This window comes from Natrix helvetica, assembly GCF_964273705.1.
Source record: "Natrix helvetica genome assembly, chromosome: 1".
In the NCBI taxonomy this organism is placed as follows: Eukaryota; Metazoa; Chordata; class Lepidosauria; order Squamata; family Natricidae; genus Natrix; species Natrix helvetica.
Genome location: NC_138548.1, coordinates 310204745 through 310224106, shown reverse-complemented (window position 1 = coordinate 310224106; position 19362 = coordinate 310204745). Strand labels below are relative to the sequence as shown.

Below are 19362 nucleotides of genomic sequence, written 5' to 3'. Positions count from 1 at the left end.
ACTTTTAACTTAAAAGTACTTAACTACTTTAACTTAATGAAATTGCCATACAAAATATTTCTATATGCTTTAGAATGCGATTACTATTTTTCCTTTCCAAAGTTGAAGGTATACTAAAGGCTCAATCATCAAGGTGAATTTTTGAGAAAGGATAGAATTTGTCATGAACAAGTTCTATACGAACTTGAATGGAATATGTGCTCCTTTGATTATCTGATAAATTCCATTGAGAAATCTATTGAAATATGAATTATATTTCTATGCAGCCCAGAAAACATTGGATAACATTGATTCATAGATTCAGCATACTTACACTGAAACTAAGCTTGAGTGTGTCTAAAATCTGTCTGGTATGTGTCTCTTGGATATTGGGGTCTTGAGAAGATTGGAGTAATCCAATATCCTTTTGCAAATAGAAGGGCCCCTTCCATTCATGAAGGAATTTAAATCTAGCCCCACTGAAAGAAGAGGTTGAAGTAAATTTTTGTTGACTTCCTTTTGTTCTGCATCCTCTCACACTATTTGCTTAGTAGACCAGGCAGTGCCATAGTTGTCCTGTGTTGCAGGAAAAAACTGACCGTCCTTTGAACAAGATTCTAATGAAGCTCTGGATTCAAACCATTATAGTTCAGTATTTCTGTCCCTTAGGACAACAGGAAAGCCTCTTGAAAGCCAAAAATGTTAATATACATTTTAGAGGTTAGATTATGATTTTTTTTAGTATTGTTTTAGATGCCAAACAAATTTTAATATTGTAACATAATTCACTGTGTATTTTTAATACTTTACAGATATGGAGATATTTTCTAAATGCTTATAATTCCTGTATGAATTAAATTGAAATATGTAAGAAACATCAACATGGGTCAATACTTAAGTAAATGTAGTTATTTTAATGTTTATATACAAAACTTTAAGCCTTTGGTAATAGCTGATATTAGGGTGAATTTATTTTTATGTTGGCATAATTTAGAAATTAACATCAGAATAAAAGTCATAAAATAATTTTGAATTGCTTATGTTTTTATGCTAAATTGTTTTTGTAAGCCTGTATTTCTTCAAACATTAGCTTCACAACAAGAGCAACAATAAAAATTGTGTACTTTATCCATTGTTATTACGTCCTTGGGATAAAATCTCTTTACAGCTGTTACTACAAAACATAATTGCTAATAAATTGAAATTGTTTGAAATAAAACAACATACAATGAAAATTTAATATCTAGAAGCTTCTTCTGTTTCTAATTAAATGCAAGGGACTTTAGTTTATAATAATTTTAGTGAATACTGTATATGGAATAAATTAACTCTGAGAAAAAACTTTCATATGGGTGAATTTAAATGCAGTCATAACTTCCTGGGTTTCCACTGCTATATCAGTCTAAGCTTCCAAATAGTCTTCAAGGGCAGCCCCATGTAGAATGAATTGCAATAGACTAATCACAAAATGACATCAGTGGTGAAATTCAGCTGCCTCTATCAGCCTTGCCTGAGCTGGTAACGCCGGTGGTGGGAGGCTCAGCGAGGTGATAGCGCCAGTGGTGGGAGACTCCGCCCACCCATCCAGACGTCGTCATTTCCCAGTTTGGCGTGCGCACATTTGCGAGCCAGTAGGGAAGGTAAGTGAATTTCACCCCTGAATGACATGATTGTGTGCAATGCCTCTTGCTCCAAAAAAGGATACAAGATGTAGTTGTGCAATGGCATTGCTGACCATAGCTTCCAAATTGAGAACACCCACTTTGTGAACCAGTTCCATTTGGAGGAGCAAAACCTCATCCAGAGCTCTAGAAGAAACGTACTTGGTTTCAAAATCTGTAAATCAACTATTATGAAGATGAGGCTGGAGTCCAGTGACAGTAATTTTTTATCTTTTGTGGAGTGGTCTAATATTTTTATGATCTGGGGAGTTCATTTAGGACATCAGGAGTTGGGGAAGTTGGGATAATATATATATTTTTAATTGCTCTCCTCACTATTGCTGTGAGCCATTCAGAGTTATGGATAATTATATGGACAGCTATATAGATGTCTTGAGTGGTCATTATCCCAATCCTAAAGGCTCAAGGCTTGGGTCAGGAGCTTCTTCTTTTCACCGGTTTGGTCTAGAGCAGATATGTCAACTAGGTGACAATTCAATATTGTACGCTAACTCTGCTCACATTGCTAGGAGTTTGAGTCCTCCTATCCTGACCGGCTCAAGCCTTCTATCCTTCTGAAGTCAGTAAAATGAGGAACCAATTGTTGGGGGCAATATGCTGACTCTGTAAACTAAACTAGACTAGAGAGTGTTGTAAAGCCGTATGTATATAAGTCTAAGTGCTATTTCTATTGCTATATTGGACACCTTTCTCATGTCAACAAATGACCTCACTTGTAGTTTTATGTGGTTGTTGAATAGCTAGGAGCTATTCCAAACCTCACAGCATCCCACATTGGCACTAGCCATTCAAAAAGGAAGGAAATCACAATATAACACGGGAGAGAGGGAGGGGGAGCACTGATCTTTCTATTCCACTTCTATTGTAATATTCAGGTTGCAATTTTGCAGTACAGAATGGAAATATGTTGAAGTTAGCATTAAGCTCCATTTCCTTTATACTTGCACTACATTTGTGTCTTTCAATCAATCTTAACTCCTGGCAATTACATTAATAAGTTCATAAGAGTTTTTTTGGCAAGATTTTCAGAAATGGTTTGTCACTGCCTTGTAAGGGCCAAGATTCAAAAGCACAGCTAGTTTCATGCCTAAAGCAGGATTATATCCAGGTCTCCTGGTTTCTAGTACAGCGCCTTTATCTACTATACCAACATAAATCAGAACTCATTAGATACCATTTTATTGCAATTCCACAATCATATTTTAATGATCTCTTAAAATATTAATGGACTATGAAGTTTGGGCTGAAAGTTTTTCAGTAATATTCCTTAAATCTTACAAGTAGTTTTTTTTTAACTACTTTTTTTTAAAAAAACTACTTTTAAAAAAAAAATACTTTTAAAGAACTACTGCAAAACATAAAATAACATTTTAAAGAAACATAAAGCTATCCCAAAGGTACTTTTTCACGAGGCAACTGGACTTTCCTGTTTTCTCTGAAGACGTTTCGCTTCTCATCCAAAAAGCTTTTTCAGCTCTGGAACATAGTTAAATGCCTGGAGATTCTCAGTCATCCAGGTTATTGTTGTCCCAAAGGTGCTTTTTCAAGAGGCAACTGCACTTCTTATTTCTTTTTGAAGACGTTTAGCTTCTCATCCAAGAAACTTCTTCAGCTCCACATATAATGTAAAAATAAGGACTACTAAAAGAAGTTATACTGTACTTCCCAAAAAGTGAAGCTTAGCATATAATAATTTATTGAGTGTTTGTGAATGTTTCAATAAACATTCATCATGAATCATAAAAGAAGGAAGATAGTTACCCTTCATTAAAATATTTGCAAACATGCCAAAATGCTGAGTGAGAATTAAGAAAAAACCACGGTGAATTTCAGAATAACACATTTACTGCACATAGCAATTATGCATGTATTGATATTATTTATTAATTATTTAATATTAATATATTAATATATATTGACATGGTATTTTTATGTGGATACATTTATGTTAAAATAAATTTTATTTAAGAGGCTATATGTGGGTTTCTCTTGCTGTTTTTAACCAAAACAATATTTAAATTGTTTTACGACTATAAGCAATACAATATTTGAATAGCTGGCTCTCTAGAATATGAGAAGTCTGTTCATTCACTCAGCTGGAGAGACTGTTCAGTTTCTTGATTCACTTAGCAACTGCAGTCATTAATTTAACCATCATGGCAGAAAGATCTTAAAATAAGGCACAATTCACCTAACAACTGCCTCGCTTAGCAATGGAAATTCTGGTCCAGATTGTGGTTATAAGTCGAGGACCACATGTATTCTCTGCTGTTGTTGTGTGGTGTTGGTAAAGTCAGAGGAACAGCTCAGTGCTCTCCAACTACAAACTCGCTTCTTTATGGAGCTTCTCGGTTATAGTTTCCTTATTGTCTGCAAAATAAGGGTTTTATAACTACCTGCATACCCCTCAACAATCATTTTAGCCTTTTTGTTGCAGGACTTACCATTTCAGACTTGGTTTCTGGCTGCCAAAAGTTGAAGAAATTATTTTCATTTTTAAAAAAGAGCCATCAATGGAAAGAGGAAGGCCAATCTCTCTGGCTGAGTGAATGAACAGACTATCATATTCTAAAGAGCCGGATACTCAAATATTGTATTGCTTATAGTCATAAAACAATTTAAATATCATAAATGGCAATCATGCCACCCTGAGATGCTGCAACCATCGTAAATACATGCTGGTTGCCAAGCATACAAATTTTGTTTGTGTAACTATGGATATATTGCGAGTTAAGTGACGACGGTTAGAAATCACTCATTTTTTCAGTGCCATTGTAAATTTAAACAATTGCTAAACAAATAAGGTGAGGACTATCTGTATCAGTTCGTGCTCTTGGTCTTTCTAATTCTTTCCTTTTACCTGTTTGCCATCCTTGCCATTCTACTGTATTTACTTTATTCTGCCTTATCTCAGGTCACTTCAGGGCTCAGTGCCAGTCCTAATCTCCCCACCTGGTCACTCTGCTTTCCCTTTTACAGTTACTCACCAAAATCCCGATATCCTCAAGCTGCAGTACTGCCTCTCCCACCCTTTCTTCCTTTTTTAAAAAGTCAACAACCTCAAAAGATCCAAAACAAGGGATGATTATCCAGATGTCTCTTACAGGCTGGCTGTGCCTACCTGATCTGAATAGAGAATGTGAATATGTCATCATCTGACTGCTTGGAACCAAGTCAGTTTCGGATATGTACTTTGCCAACAGTAAGCACTTTTTTTTTTTGGCAGAAATTGAAAACTGTGACCCAAAGTCCTAAATTACAGCATGACAAGAATGGCAGCTGCTCTAGATGTGACCTGCAAAAGGCGCCAAAACGGGTAAAAGAGAGTTGCGCAGACTACTGTAATCAGATTTTTTTTGTCTTTGGGTATCTGAAAGGATTCTTGTGGCAATTATAAACTAAGTATATCAATGGCTGGAGGCCAGCATTTGCTTTGAAGCACACCTGCCTGCCAGAGGGGAAAAAAAGTAAATCCATAACATGCTTCAATATAAGGAGAAATGTTGCTAGATCCAATGTTACTTATTCCATTTCTAAGCACAGGGACTAAGTGAATGAGCCAGCACCAGCATATTCGTTTCTGCTATACAAGGACTGTATTATAAGAGAGGATAACACTAACTATACAGCAAACTAGTTGGGTTCATAAATAATAGGGCTTAATGTGCTTTGCTTAGTTTTGGCTCGACTGGCAAAGTAATCTTTGTGGCTTATTCAACAAAACATGTTTAAACAATGCATCGTGCAATCTGTAGACTCAGTGGGGTAAACTACTGGAGGCGGAACCTTTAAAAAAAAATTCGAGATCTGTCACATTACATAAAAATTACTCCATTAGCAAGAATAATGTAACATTAATTTTCTTTGCCGGTGAATCACAGGCTTTTACATTCCGGGATAGGAAGACAGTCTCTTGAGACTCGACGGCGGGATTTCCGCCATTGGTTTTAGAAACACCCCTCCTCAGAAACTAAAACCTCGACGCGTAATAAACCACATATACTTCTTCCAAGAGGGAACTCCTTCTGAATAATCCCTCTAAACAAAATAAAATAAAAAGGGCGGATGACACGAAACGAAATCACAACGAGGAAGCGAACGATACGAAGAACCGGGCCAAAGAGAGGGGGGGAGGAACTGGCGCGGGCGAAGCGCTTTTGCAAACGATTCCAGGCCACCCACAGATGTAAATAAACGAGTTGGGGTTGTTGTTGTTTTTGCCCGGGAAGCCCGATTCTCGGGAGTTAAAAGCCTCCCCGCTATCAAAAAGGCTCACGTGGCTGCGATCATAATACGCCTCCCCCCCCCCCCCACCGCCGCGCGCGCTCTAACGGGGCGCGCTTCAACGACTCCTCGGGCCGTTCTCGCTCTTTCAAAAGTGTGAGGCGGGTGTCAGTTGCAGGGAAGCCGAGCCAAGGGGGCGGGGAGACAAGTCCCAACCGCAAGGCTAGTGGCGGGCGTGGGGGGGAGAAAAACTATTATTCCTGTTATTCTGGCGCTGTGGGGATGGTGGTGAGTGTGCGTGTGTGGGTGTTGTGTGGGCGTGCGCGCGCTGATGCCGGGCTGCGAGAGAGCTGCTTTTGAGAGGAGCCTCTCGCCGAACCATAAGCGAAAAAGTTCTCCGTGGGGAAGGGGGAGTGTGGAACCCACGTCACGCCCCGAGTCCCCCCACCCGCGTCTAGCTGCCAGGTGCCTGCGCGATCGTCCAGGAGGGAGCCCTGCTGCCCTTAGCCAGCAGCTCTGGGGATCCCATGCAGGGGGGCGAGGAAGAGCCCCAAAACACCAGGTGAGGCTTCCGCGCCAAGGAGGGTCGCTGGGGAAGACCTGGAGGGTGAGTGGGGGGTGGGAGAGGGAGGGAAGTGTTTCGTTGGGGCCGGGGCGGGGACTCAACTGCCGCCTGTCAAAGGAGATTCTCGCCCCAGGCTCCTGGAGACCGAGAAGCAACCATTAGAAAACCCGAGTCGGTTTGTGTCCCTACAAGAGGCGGAGTTGCGCTCTCAGAATCCCCCCCCCCCCCCGCAACCATACGCCGAACTTGGAAAGTTTGAGAAATTCCCCTGAGCTCAGACCAGGATGCCTTTTTTGCGGGGGGAGGGGGGAGAAGGGTGAGTTGGGGGGAAAGGGAAGGGTGAGGGTTGATGGTGCCCCCCCTCTCTTGAATTTGTTGTGCCGTTGTGCTTCTTCCTACTCAGCACAGTCTGAGTCTCGGGGAGACGCTCACATGCTCCTGAGCTCAATCCTTAACCGGCCTCGAAATGGATAATCCCGGCCGTTTTCTAGTTGCAGAAGCGGAGCCGCTTACACACTGCAGTAAAAAAAAGAAATCCCTTGGACGGAGAAGCAGCAAGTGCTTGGAGACTTATCTTTGTAGAACGATTAAACCCAAAAAGTATTTACATGCAACCGATAAAAGTTACCGCTGCCTCGGGAGGCCCTCTGAGAAAATTTAAAAGGCGCACAGATACTCCTACCGGTTTATCTTGTTTATTCTTGCAGCCTTTCTTTGAAAAGAACAAAACACGTACAGGAAAAAAAAATACCGGCTTGCTTAAGAAATCTTTACACGTTATACTTTTGTACAGGTTGTAGCCGTCTGTTCCTATTACATGTTCTACCAATACTCAAAAGTCCTTAGTTTTCCAGGGGTTGATGAACTACAACTTCCAGCATCCTTCACCACTGACTGTGTTGGGAGTTAAGCAGGTTCCAGAGAACCGCAAATCCCTCCTTTAACAAGATACTTCATAACCACAATTGCTTTATATATCTTTTAAATCAGAATGATACTAGCTATCTTGATAACTATAACATGCTGAAAATGGCAGTAGCATAGAATTTATATGAACACAGTCTTGTGAATTGGGTGGCTAGCCTCAAAAACTCTTGGAATTGTACTCTCTCTAGCATCTACCTAGATACCTATCCATAACAAGAATAGACATGCAGTCCCACAACTGAAGACCCGGGAGTCCTCTTAAATTGTACCATCGCAAGCTGTCAGCTTGGTGCAATGCTAAAATGATCTCCCATCCTTTTAAGATGAAATAAGACTTAATAAGAATAGAACCTACACCACTCCCAACCAGCAATCAAGCCAGTACTTTCCAAGAAGTCTGCAGTTATTAACCCCAAAGAATTCAAATTCCACAGATACTATAAATATTGCAAAACAGCCTTCACTTCTGTGCTGCTGAGTTGAGGAAGCCTTGCTGGAGTGCAAACTGAAACCTCTGCCAAAAAATGTGATCTTTATTTCAGTATTGATCTCTGTAAGCCAGGAGAACTCCCAACTAAAAGTATGTAGGCTTAATTCAGCCTTAAAAAAAGTAAATTCCAACTCAAAAAAATCCTGTTCGTACCAATGTGTGTAATGTAGTTCCATTCATCTTTTATAACAATTGCACTCTCTGTAACTATTGGCCTCCTTCAGACATTAAATGTGGACTCCAACCAACAAATCTTGTCCACATCTGATCTATAATAATATTTCCAAGGAACTGAAAGTGGCATTCAGAACTTTATAATGCGAAGATACTTGCATTACAAAATTAATAAAAATGCCCAGAGTTTGTGCCCCATTCTGTAGGAAACAAACGTTTTGATTGTTCTGTAGAGCACTTAGTATAATAGAATGAAATAGCCATTGGTTAGTTTAACAACCTGTGCACCACAATCCAACAATCAATTGTAACAAATCTCAATTGTACTTTGGTTTTTACCAAAACATACAACAGAACATATTTTTATATTAGTAGACAAACTACATCATTGTAACGATGCAAGCATGCAGTAGACTTGGAAACAATATAAAATAAAATCTACCAAGCAAATATATAGGATTATTTTATCAGAGTACTTATTTTTAAACAGCTTTACAAATTGAAAATCAAAAACCTTTCAGTGCATAAAACCAAATAACTTACGAATTTATGAAATAGAAGGACAGCAATCAACTTTTGGAGATGCTTCCTTTTTCAAGATAGTGCGTCAGCATAAGGTTTCACTTTGGAAATGATTGAAGATGGACCTCAGTATTTCAAGTGATATAGTTTATCATCATAATGACTGTTAACAGATGTGGCAAACATATACTTTCAATGATATTATGTTGATGATTGCCCTCTAATCTGATAAATAGATCTGTGATGTGTCATAGTTTAAGGTTTTCAAAATGAAATAAAAAGGGAATGCCTTAGTCCAGTGATGGCGAACCTTTTTTGGCTCACGTGCCACAAGTAGAGGGAGCGCAGGGGGGTCGAATGCGGGCGTGCCGCACCCATAATGCAACGCGCGACCCCCCCAGTGCGCATGCGCGCACAACGCGCGACCCCCCCATTTTTACATTTTTTGCCCTCCCCAGGCTCCAGGGGCTTTATAGGAGCCTGGGGGGGGGGCGAAAAGAGCCTCCCCCGACCCCCCGGAGGCCCTCCGGAGGCTTCAGGGACTGTCCAGAGGCTTCCCTGAAGCCTTTGGAGCGCTTAAAACCACCCTCCGAGCAAACCGGAAGTGACTTCCGGGTTGCTCGGAGGGTGGTTTTAAGCGCTCCGAAGGCATCAGGGACGGTCCCTGAAGCCTCCCAGGAGGGCGGGGGAGGCTATTTTCGCCCTCCCCAGGCTCCTATAAAGCCTCTGGAGCCTGGGGAAGGTGAAAAATAGCTTTTAAAAAGGTGAACTCAGCTGGCCAGCGTGCGCATGCCCTGATAAATGGCTCCACGTGCCACTTGTGGCACATGTGCTATAGGTTCACCATCACGGCCTTAGTCTGTGCAAAAAGTTGCTTTTGTTAATACATTAACATAGCCAAAGTTGGGTCTAAATCAGGCATTTGCGCTCCACACAAATCTCCTAAAACTTCTGAAATTTGGTGATAAAACATTGGAATAAGGTGGTACAATTTTCTATTTTTAATGAATGAGTAGATATATTAAACCTCCAATAATGTGTCTATTCTGCTAAATTATCAACAACCAAAACTGGAACAAAAGGACTGAAATTCAAATTCTCTGAACTCTGTGTTCAGAGAAGTCATTGCTATCCCACTGTAATTTTTCATGACCATGTGTGTATGTTTTGTTTTGTTCTTTAAGTAGCCTTTAGCCACAAAAGGCTTTGTACCCCTTCTTGATTATCTAGCTTTTTCATGGGATTTAGATGGCTGGTTTTTTAGGTGGTGGCACCTGAGTAAGTTTATCTGAGGTCAAGAAATATGTAGGGTCAAACTTGGTTAATACTGGGATAGAACCTTCCTGAAAATTTCAGAGCAAGAAGACTAGAAAGTTGAAAATCATGGAAAAAGATCCTCATTTCACATTGGTGTAAAGGAAACCACATGACTGTGTCCACATGCTCACAAGGAGAGTTTGATGATTGGGCATTACTAGAGCCAAGATATTTCCTATTTTTTACATCAGAGTTTGCTAATAGCAGCATAGAAATAATAATAGTATTTATCTCTTGCTCTGGTGGAGCAGTGGTTAGAGTGCAGTATTGCATACCCAAAGTCTGGAGTTTGATCCTGACAGGTTGAAGATTGATTTAGGCTTCCATCCATCTGAGGTTATAAAATGAGGGACTGGCACTGTAAAATCACTCACAGAGTGCTGTAAAGCACTATGGGCCTGTATATAAAGTCTAAGTGCTATTGCTATTCTTTTATTTAAACCATATTTCTTCTTCCTAGCAAAAAAAATATGCAAGTATAACATATCAGTGCTCACTATCTGCAAATTATAATTTAATGCTGACAAAATCGAAGTGAAATAGATACATTAGTGAATTCCAAGACATTGAGAAATATGGCATATGTTGGTTTATTTTTAAGTACCTCCCTCCGATTGTGATCATAGAAATGTTATCTTTGAGTGCAGTTTCCATGTACTGCTGAATAATGCATATTCTAATTAAGTGGTACTGTAATTCATATCAGTGGAAGTATCTTTAGAGTACAGTAGCAGAACTGGTTTTGTAACATTTTCTTCCCATGTTCACCTTATGTCTGAGGACGACATTTGCAGACAGACGTTTGTGTTGAGGGTCAGCCGTCATTTTTCTTTAAGCTTAATTTTCAGCACACAAGTAATTAAAAACTGTAATCTTTTTTAAAAGGCCATATGCCTTCATATATATGCTTTTGCCATGTTTTTTAAAAAAGAAACCTAAAGTAGCCTTCACTTTTTCCCAGATTGCAGTACCCTGTAGTACAGCGGTTCTCAACCTGTGGGTCGTGACCCCTTTGGGGGTCGAACGACCTTTTCACAGGGGTCGTCGAGGAGCCTCCCGCAGAGAGGCTGGCGAGAAGCTGGAAGGGAAGGAGCGGCTTGGGTTCCCCACACGGCAGTAGGAGAGGTGCTAGAAAACTGACAGGCTTCCCAGCAGGCCAGTCTGACCGGCCTCCCATGCGGGCGTTTTTCAGTGACTATTCCTGCCCGAGAGCTCCTACAGGGTGCACACCTTCGCCGGGGTTGAGCTGCATCAAAGGGGGAGGCTTGGGCAGCGAGAAAGGCAACGGCTGAGGAGAGGCAGCGGCAGCGGCCAAGTCTCCACCTGACATCGCTTTCCCCCCTCCCCCCGACACAGGCTTGGCTCCACTGAGCTGGCTCTGCTTAGTTCTGCCGGGATCTGAGGGGGAGATTGTTAGCTGCTCATCTCTTGCACGCGCGTGCGTGCAAGCAAAATACCCTCCTTGGCCAGGATCAAGGCGGAGGGAACAACGATTCTCCTCCCACTGTCGCCACTGCACAATGAGGTGAGTAACTGGGTACACAGCGCAGGGGAGCCATGTTGCGCAGGAGGCTCCTCAACGGCAGACTCGGGTCAGCACAAGCCGTTGTCCCCTTCGTGTTGGCTCAGGAAGGAGTGGAATGGAGAGCAGCAGCAGCTGGTTGAGTGTAGGAATGGAAGAGCTCCAGTTCTCCTGCACTGCACAGGGCTCTCCTTGTGCAGGGCTCTGGAACTCTTCCCTCTCTGCATCCAGAGACAGCTGCTCTGGCTCTTTCCTGAGCCAATACGAAGGCGACCGCGGCTGGCGCTGACCTGAGTCTGGCGCTGAGGAGTCTCCTGTGCAGCGTGGCTCTCCTGTGCAGCTCAGCCAACTACTCACTTCTCAGTGACGGCAGCGGAAGGAGTCGCTGTCCCCGCCGCCATGATCCCGGCCCAGAGGGTATTTTGCTTGCAACCGCAAGAAAGAGATGAAAGAGAAAGGAGGAGAAAGAGAGAGAGAAAAATGAAAGAGCTGGAAGAAGAGAATTGGACAGAGGGAAACAAATCAGGGGGAAAGAAAGGAAGAGAAAAGAAAGAAGAAAGAAAGAAATTAACTTTCTCAGACCTATGACGAAAGCAATGGCAAGCTAGATCTCTTGCCAAGAAAACTGCAGTTTGCCAAAAGGCACAAATTGGAAGCAAGTCTGATATTTTAAAAAGAAAATAACAGAGATGGCAAAAAAAATGCATCTGAAAATAAGATTATTTATAATTTTGGATAACGTATTATATTGTCAAACTCAAAAGAAATCAAAATATATATCCTATTGCTATTGGTACAATCTTGCCAGCTTCTATCAACTTAGAGTTCACTATGAAAAGATTATGGAGAAGTAATTTCCTACAATTAATAACTTTATTTTGGATTTGCTATCATGTTCAGTGAGAAAGAAAGAAAAAGAAAGAGGGAAAGGGAAGGAAAGAAAGGAAGGAAGGAAGAAGAGAAAGAGAGGAAAAATAGAGAAAAACAGAAATGAGAGGGAGCGGGAGAGAAGAGAGAGAGAGACCCTATCCCCACAGAAAACACTGAGCCATGAAACCTGGGTAGGCATGTCGGGGGGGGGGGAATGTCATGTGACTGGATGGGAGTGATGTTGAGTTGGCCACACCCACCCAGGTTTTGTGGCTCCCGGTGTTTTCTTTTCTGTGGGAAACGGATCCAAATGGCTCTTTGAGTGTTTAAGATTGCCGACCCCTGTGCTACACCGTGCTTCAAGACAAAATTTCATTTATTTGTAATTAGAAATAAATATTTCACAATATATAATTACACATTGTTTTTGTGATTAATCACTATGCTGTAATTGTGTTCAATTTATAGCAATAAAAATACATCCTGCATATCAGATATTTACATTATGGTTCACAACAGTAGCAAAATTACAGTTACAGAGTAGCAACGAAAATAATTTTATGGTTAGGGGTCACCACAACATGAGGAACTGTATTAAAGGGTCGCAGCATTGGGAAGGTTGAGAACCACTGCTGTAGCATATAGTGTTCCTGCAAGTTTAGATAATAAAACACAATATCTTCAACATTATTCAGTTTCCTCTGTAGTGATAACACTTTGCATTGGTGTACGACATGATACATTATAAAAACAGTTTCAATGAAGTAACAACTGCATTTGAAAAATGGTGATCCAGAGTTGAAGGAGATCCAATATAGATTGTACTCTAAATCACTTTTTAAGATGATACCGTAGTCTAGAAATCATATATGAAATTAGTCCTGCCTGTCTGCCTGCTTGCCTTGTCTCTATATATGTACAGTTTATAGACACACATGAATCTCTGGCTTTAAAGTTTTTCTGATCGATGGATACTTGGGCATTTTTTTTCTCCTAATTGAATGACGTTAATGGAAGTTCACTGGATGACTTTGGTCAGTCAGTGTTCCTTAGTCAACTTATCTCACAGGGCTGTTGTAGAGAAAAATAGAGGAAAGAATACTGTGCACAGTACCTTAAAGGTGGAATATTCTGTTCTGTAAATCTAACAGAAATATAAATGTATAGACACCAGTATGCATGTTGCATCTGACTAACACAATTCACATATTTGCTTCCTTTGATTTGAGGTTTCTCTGTGTTTCCAGTAATAAAGACTGGATTTTTCAATCCATAATTCTTTTCTCTAAAATAAGAAATAGTAAATTTCTGTCACGTGGCAGGGTTAATATAGAAGTTACTAGTAAATGAAAAAGGTATATAAGAAGATATATAAGATATATATGCTATATATAAGAAATCTGTATTGATGAGATGTTATTGTGGCAAAACCTAAAGGCTTGGATGCTGGTCAATTCTTTGCTGATTTTTCCATCTTCTGCACAAGTAACAAAGATGCCAATGGTAGACTGAAGTATGCCACTGGAATGTGCAGGACCCAACCTGATGCTGTAGAGTGCCTTTTCTGCAAAATGCCTTTTGAATGGCAACATTAGGCCAGGAGTTGATCATCTAGAAGCAATCAATAATTGGATTTATGGCCAGCAAGGCTTCATGATTGTATAGTGAAACTTCATAATTCAGGTCCCCAATGAGTGTGTTTCTTAATACAATATTACATTGGCAATAAAGAAGTAAACGTCCTTTGAGCTAAGTTGAGCTTCACTCCTGGCGACTACACAGTCCATTTTGTTTTTGTTTTTTTTAATTGTAAAATTTTTATTGGTTTTTTACAAATGTTTTAGGTGAAAAGGTAAATAGGTGTAGTTTGACAGCTACATCATTTGGGAGGTAGAAATCCCCCCGAATCTCACAACTTTAACCAAAAAGAAAAGAAAAAACATCAAAATTTGAATAAACATTGGCAGCTTTTTGTTTTTACATTCAATCATCAATATATTCAATCATCTTTTGTATCACTTCCGAGAGTTACATTATAACAACAATTGCAAAAATGTTTCAACTCATTTTTGTGATCTGAGTCTTCTAAGTGTTGCATCCTCCCCCCTATCTGCTGGCAGAGCCGCGGCCCCTCCCTCCTTCACATCTTGTGTACTGCCCCTGTTTGATCTAGGAGGGCACTATTTTTTTTAATAAAGGCCTCCGCCTCCGCAACTGTGTTAATTCTAATTCTACTGCCCTCCCAGAAAATTAACATTCCTTCTGGCAACAACCATTTAAACCAGATTCCATTGTTATATAATTTCTTTGCTAAAGAGGAGTATTTCTTCCTCTTATCTCTTACTTTTTTTGGAATCTGTTTAAGGATGGTTATTTCTTTGTCTTTATATTTTAGTGGTCCCACCCTTTGAGCTCCTAAGACCTCATCTCTTGTGGTCTTTCTAAGAAATTTAACATGTACTTCCCTTGGCACGTTGTGTGTTCTAGCGTATGCTGAATTAATCCTATAGATCAAATCAATATCCCACCATAGCTGTTGTTTGTCTCTTTTAATACATTCTGCTAAAATTGTGATCATAATCTCCTTGAGATCTTCATTCTCTGTTTCTGGCAAGTTTTGGAATCTAAGGAAAAAAGACATTCTCTCAAATTCCACCTTTATCATATGGTTTTCAAATTCTACATTCCCCTTCTGGATTACCTTAACCTCTTCCCTCAGCCCAGTCGTGCCCTCCTCCAGCACCCCTATTCTCTGTTTATTTTGTGTTGTTTGTTGTTGCGTTTCTCTGAGCTGATCATTTAAGTCTGCCAGTTTTTTTTTCAATTCGTCCTGTCCCTTTAAGAGAGTTTGAAACATTTGCTCAACTGATAGTTCCTTTGAGCTTTCTTCAGTCGCTTTAGGTTGTAAAAATGAAGCCAATGGTGTCTTTTGGGTAATCGGGCTGGACGTAGATGATGTTGGGGCCGAAGACAGCTTACCAGGCAGTAATTTTTAGGACCCATATTAGGTTCAGAGATAGCTATAAGTCTGGACAAAGAAATGTCATCTGTGGAAAGACCAGTGGATGAGTGATCTAGGAGTAGGGGATCTAGCCATCACGCCCCTGTCATGGTCAGATCACTCACTTCTCCGGCTCGATTTCCCTGGCGCTACCCCCCGCCACAGGGAGGCGGAACCAGATTGTCCTATATGGTTCCGCCCCAGGCGCCTGATGGAACCGGATAGGTTCCAGATGGAGCTTGGGCCACTTCCTGTGGACCTGACCCGCTCCCGGATGGAGGACTTGGTGGCTGCATGGAATAGTGCGGCCACCGGGGCCTTAGACCGGGTTGCGCCTTTGCGGCCTCTCCGGTGGCAACGAACCGCCCTGGCTCCCTGGTTCAACGAGGAGCTAAGGGCGATGAAACGCCACAAGAGATGCCTAGAGAGCAGATGGAGATCCTCTCGCTCCAAATTTGACCGAACACAGGTAAGAACCTACTTAAGGACTTACCTTGTGGCATTAAGAGTGGCCAAACGTCGATATTGTGCCACTCTTATTGCATCCGCAGAGAACCGCCCTGCCGCCCTGTTTCGGGTGACCCGCTCCCTCTTGTCACAGAGGCAGCGGGAGCCCCCTTTACAGGGCAGGGCAGAGGAATTTGGGGAATATCTGCAGGATAAAATCGCTCAAATCCGGAGGGAATGGGCCCCCTTCAGTGTTCCAGGGGGACGTCCGAAGCGAGTCTTGAGAGACCATGCTGGGAGGAGTTTGACTCTGTTGCCACCGAGGATTTGGACAGGTTGCGTGGGCAACTGTGAGCCACCACATGTTTATTGGACCCGTGTCCCTCCTGGCTTGTGCTGGCATCCTGGGAGGTCACACGAGGCTGGCTATTGGGACTTGTGAACGCTTCATTGAGTGAGGGGTTCCTGCCAGCCGCCTTGAAAGAGGCGGTTGTGAGGCCCTTGCTCAAGAAGCCTTCCCTGGACCCGATGGAGCTAGCAAATTATCGTCCTGTCTCCAACCTTCCTTTTTTAACGAAGGTTGTAGAGAGTGTGGTGGCTCAGCAGTTCCCACGTCACCTGGAGGAAATGAGTATCTAGACCCGCGCCAGTCCGGCTTCCAGCCCGGGTATAGCACGGAGACGGCCTTGGTTGCGTTGGTGGATGATCTCTGGAGGGCCAGAGATAGGGGTTGCTCCTCTATCCTGGTCCTATTAGATCTCTCAGCGGCTTTTGATACCATCGACCATGGTATCCTACTGCCCTGCCTGGGGGGGGTTGGGGGTAGGGGACACCGTGTTGCGGTAGTTCCGCTCCTACCTCTCTGACCGGACGCAATGTGTGTTGGCAGGGGAGCAGAGGTCGACCCTGAGGCCGCTCACTTGTGGGGTGCCGCAGGGGTCGGTCCTCTCACCTCTCCTGTTCAACACATATATGAAGCCGCTGGGCGAGATCATCCGTGGTTTTGGGGTGGGATACCATCTGTACGCTGATGATACACAGCTGTACATTTCCACCCCAAACCACCCCAACGAGGCTGTCGAAGTGATGTCCCGGTGTTTGGAAGCCGTACGGGTCTGGATGGGAGACAACAGACTCAGACTCAACCCCTCCAAGACGGAGTGGCTGTGGCTACCGGCCCCCCGGTTCAACCAGTGCATTCCATCGCTGGCCATTGGGGGCGAGCAACTGGCCCCCGTGGAGCGGGCGCGCAATTTGGGCATCCTCCTCGATGCCCGGCTGTCTATAGATGACCATGTGGCAGCCGTGGCGAGGGGGGCGTTCCACCAGGTTCGCCTGGTGCGCCAATTGCGCCCCCTATTGGACCGGGATGCCCTCCGCACAGTCACTCACGCGCTGGTGACGTCTCATCTGGACTACTGTAACGCTCTCTACATGGGGCTCCCCTTGAGATGCACCCGGAGACTGCAACTGGTCCAGAATGCGGCCGCGCGGGCAATCATGGGGAGAACGAGGTTCTCCCATATAACACTTCTCCTGCGCGAGCTGCACTGGCTCCCTGTGGTCTACCAGGTGCGCTTCAAGGTGTTAGTTACCATCTTCAAAGCGCTCCATGGCACAGGACCTAGCTATCTGCGGGATCACATTCTGCCCCATACATCCCTGCGACCAATTCGCTCTCACAGAGAGGGACTCCTCCGGGTGCCGTCCACCAGGCAGTGTCAGAGGGCGGCGCCCAGGAATAGGGCCTTCTCTGTGATGGGCCCAGCCCTTTGGAATGACCTCCCCCCAGATATCAGGACAACGACCGATCTCCGCTCCTTCCGCACGAAACTCAAGACCCACCTGTTCCAACTAGCCGGCCTGGCTTAACTAGAACTTTCTAACCTCCCTGGCAATTTTAATATTTTAATATTTTATACGTAAATTTTGGGGGTTTTAACTGTTTTAATTGTTTTAATTTATTGTTATTTATTTGAACCTAGTGGCTTCCATTTGTATTTGAAACCTGTTAAATATTGGTGTTACCTCCTCCATGCCACATTTGTATTTTGATTTAATTGTACGTCGCCCCGAGTCCCTTTGCGGAGAGGGGGCGATTGATAAATCGAAATAAATAAATAAAATAAATAAATAAATACAACCGGGAGAAGTCACAAGACAAGCAAGTCCAGAGGAGAGCGTAGGTCTCTATACAGCTCCAAGCCAGGTGATATAAATCAGTGTTCCAAATCCAATGGAGATACGTGCGAGAAGAGGCTCCTGGAGGTCTCTAGGGTGTGATATAGTACAAAGCCAGAAATTCTTTCAAAAGGGAAATTTCATTCATAGGTGCAAGAAGAAGGAGGAAGTTGGCCATCTTGGCTCCGCCTTCACAGGAGATCAGAAAGCAACGTCCAAAGTTTCCATAAAGTAGTTTAAAAGTATCAACTCAGCAATCCTCCTTTGCAATTGTAGCAAGAAGTCATCCTCCCATTGCTTAAAGGAAGAGAAAGTAACTTTTAACTCTCTCTCTCTCTCTTCCGAGAGAGAGGGATTTTCCACCACCCCCTCGGAAAAGCAGCAATTGGAAAATCTTCCGAGAGAGAGGGATTTTCCAATTGCTGCTTTTCCGAGGGGGTGGTGGAAAATCCCCCCCCCCTCCAATCTTAACATTTCAAAGGATTGAATCCACAATTTAGAAAGGCTGCTGCTCATCAATTAGATAGATTTAAAAGGAGATTGAGGGAAGCTTCCCACCTCACCGCATTTCTGCTGTAACATCCGATTAGTTGTTTCCTTCCAGGCTCTGCTCGGCGAAGGCACGCTGTTGCGCACCCACACGCTCCCCGGCTCCTGGGGCGAAGCTGGCGACCCCCCTGTGGCTGCCGCCGATTCAGGGGGTCCCAACAAGCCGCCCTATGGCAGGGGGCCCTTCCAAGGCTCCCTGTGCTCCCCCTAAACTTAAGGGGAGCCCACCGAGAAGACGAACAGCGGACGCAAATGTCCGTCGCCTTCGGGGACCGGAAGTCCCATTTTGTTTTCTTGGGCAGGATATGGAAGTGGTTTGCCATTGCCTTATTCTGACATGTTTTTTTCAGCTTCCCAGCCTTGGGATTTCCAAGGGATCTCCAATCCAAACTCTGAGATCTGACCTGGTTGGTTTTGCAAGATAAGTGAAACTTCGATGAGTTTCACCAGCTGGTATGAATTTGGCAAGTTAAGGTTAGAATTCTGGATTAGAAATGAATGGATTGCTTCACAGTTTTTGTATCTAAATCAAAATAATATTTTTATAGTCATTTTAAAAAATCCTCTGCTTTGATTCCTTTTGAAATTGCTTACATATTAATTCTTCTGAAAACAGTAATTGATTGGTTTTTCTACAATTACTTCTTTTAATACCAGAAAAAGGAAATCTTTTCTTTGTGTTGATTATGCTAGATACTTTGTTAAAGACAGATGTAACAAATAATAAAATAAAAATAACCAGAAATTTCACATATGGAAAAAGTAAGTAAATTCCTATGGCTATGTGAACTGTATTGATTGCTAGTTGGTTTCTGAGTGCAATTCAAATGCTGGTTGTTACTTACAAACCCCTGAATAAAATAGGGCTAGGGATCTGAGAGATTGCTTGTCTTTGACTACTTATACTTGTCC

The 19362-nt window shown here is 42.7% G+C and overlaps 1 protein-coding gene across 2 annotated transcripts in view; it reads left to right on the top strand.

Annotated features, from left to right (window-relative positions):
* The first annotated feature begins 6134 nt into the window (after window positions 1-6134).
* Window positions 6135-19362, top strand: part of ARHGEF3 (Rho guanine nucleotide exchange factor 3) — a 148898-nt gene continuing 135670 nt past the window's right edge. For both annotated transcript variants that reach the window (XM_081939872.1, XM_081939871.1), the window contains exon 1: window positions 6135-6447. In XM_081939872.1, the coding sequence (XP_081795998.1) occupies window positions 6413-6447 (35 nt within the window). In that variant the 5' untranslated portion in view covers window positions 6135-6412. The remainder of the gene's footprint in view (window positions 6448-19362) is intronic.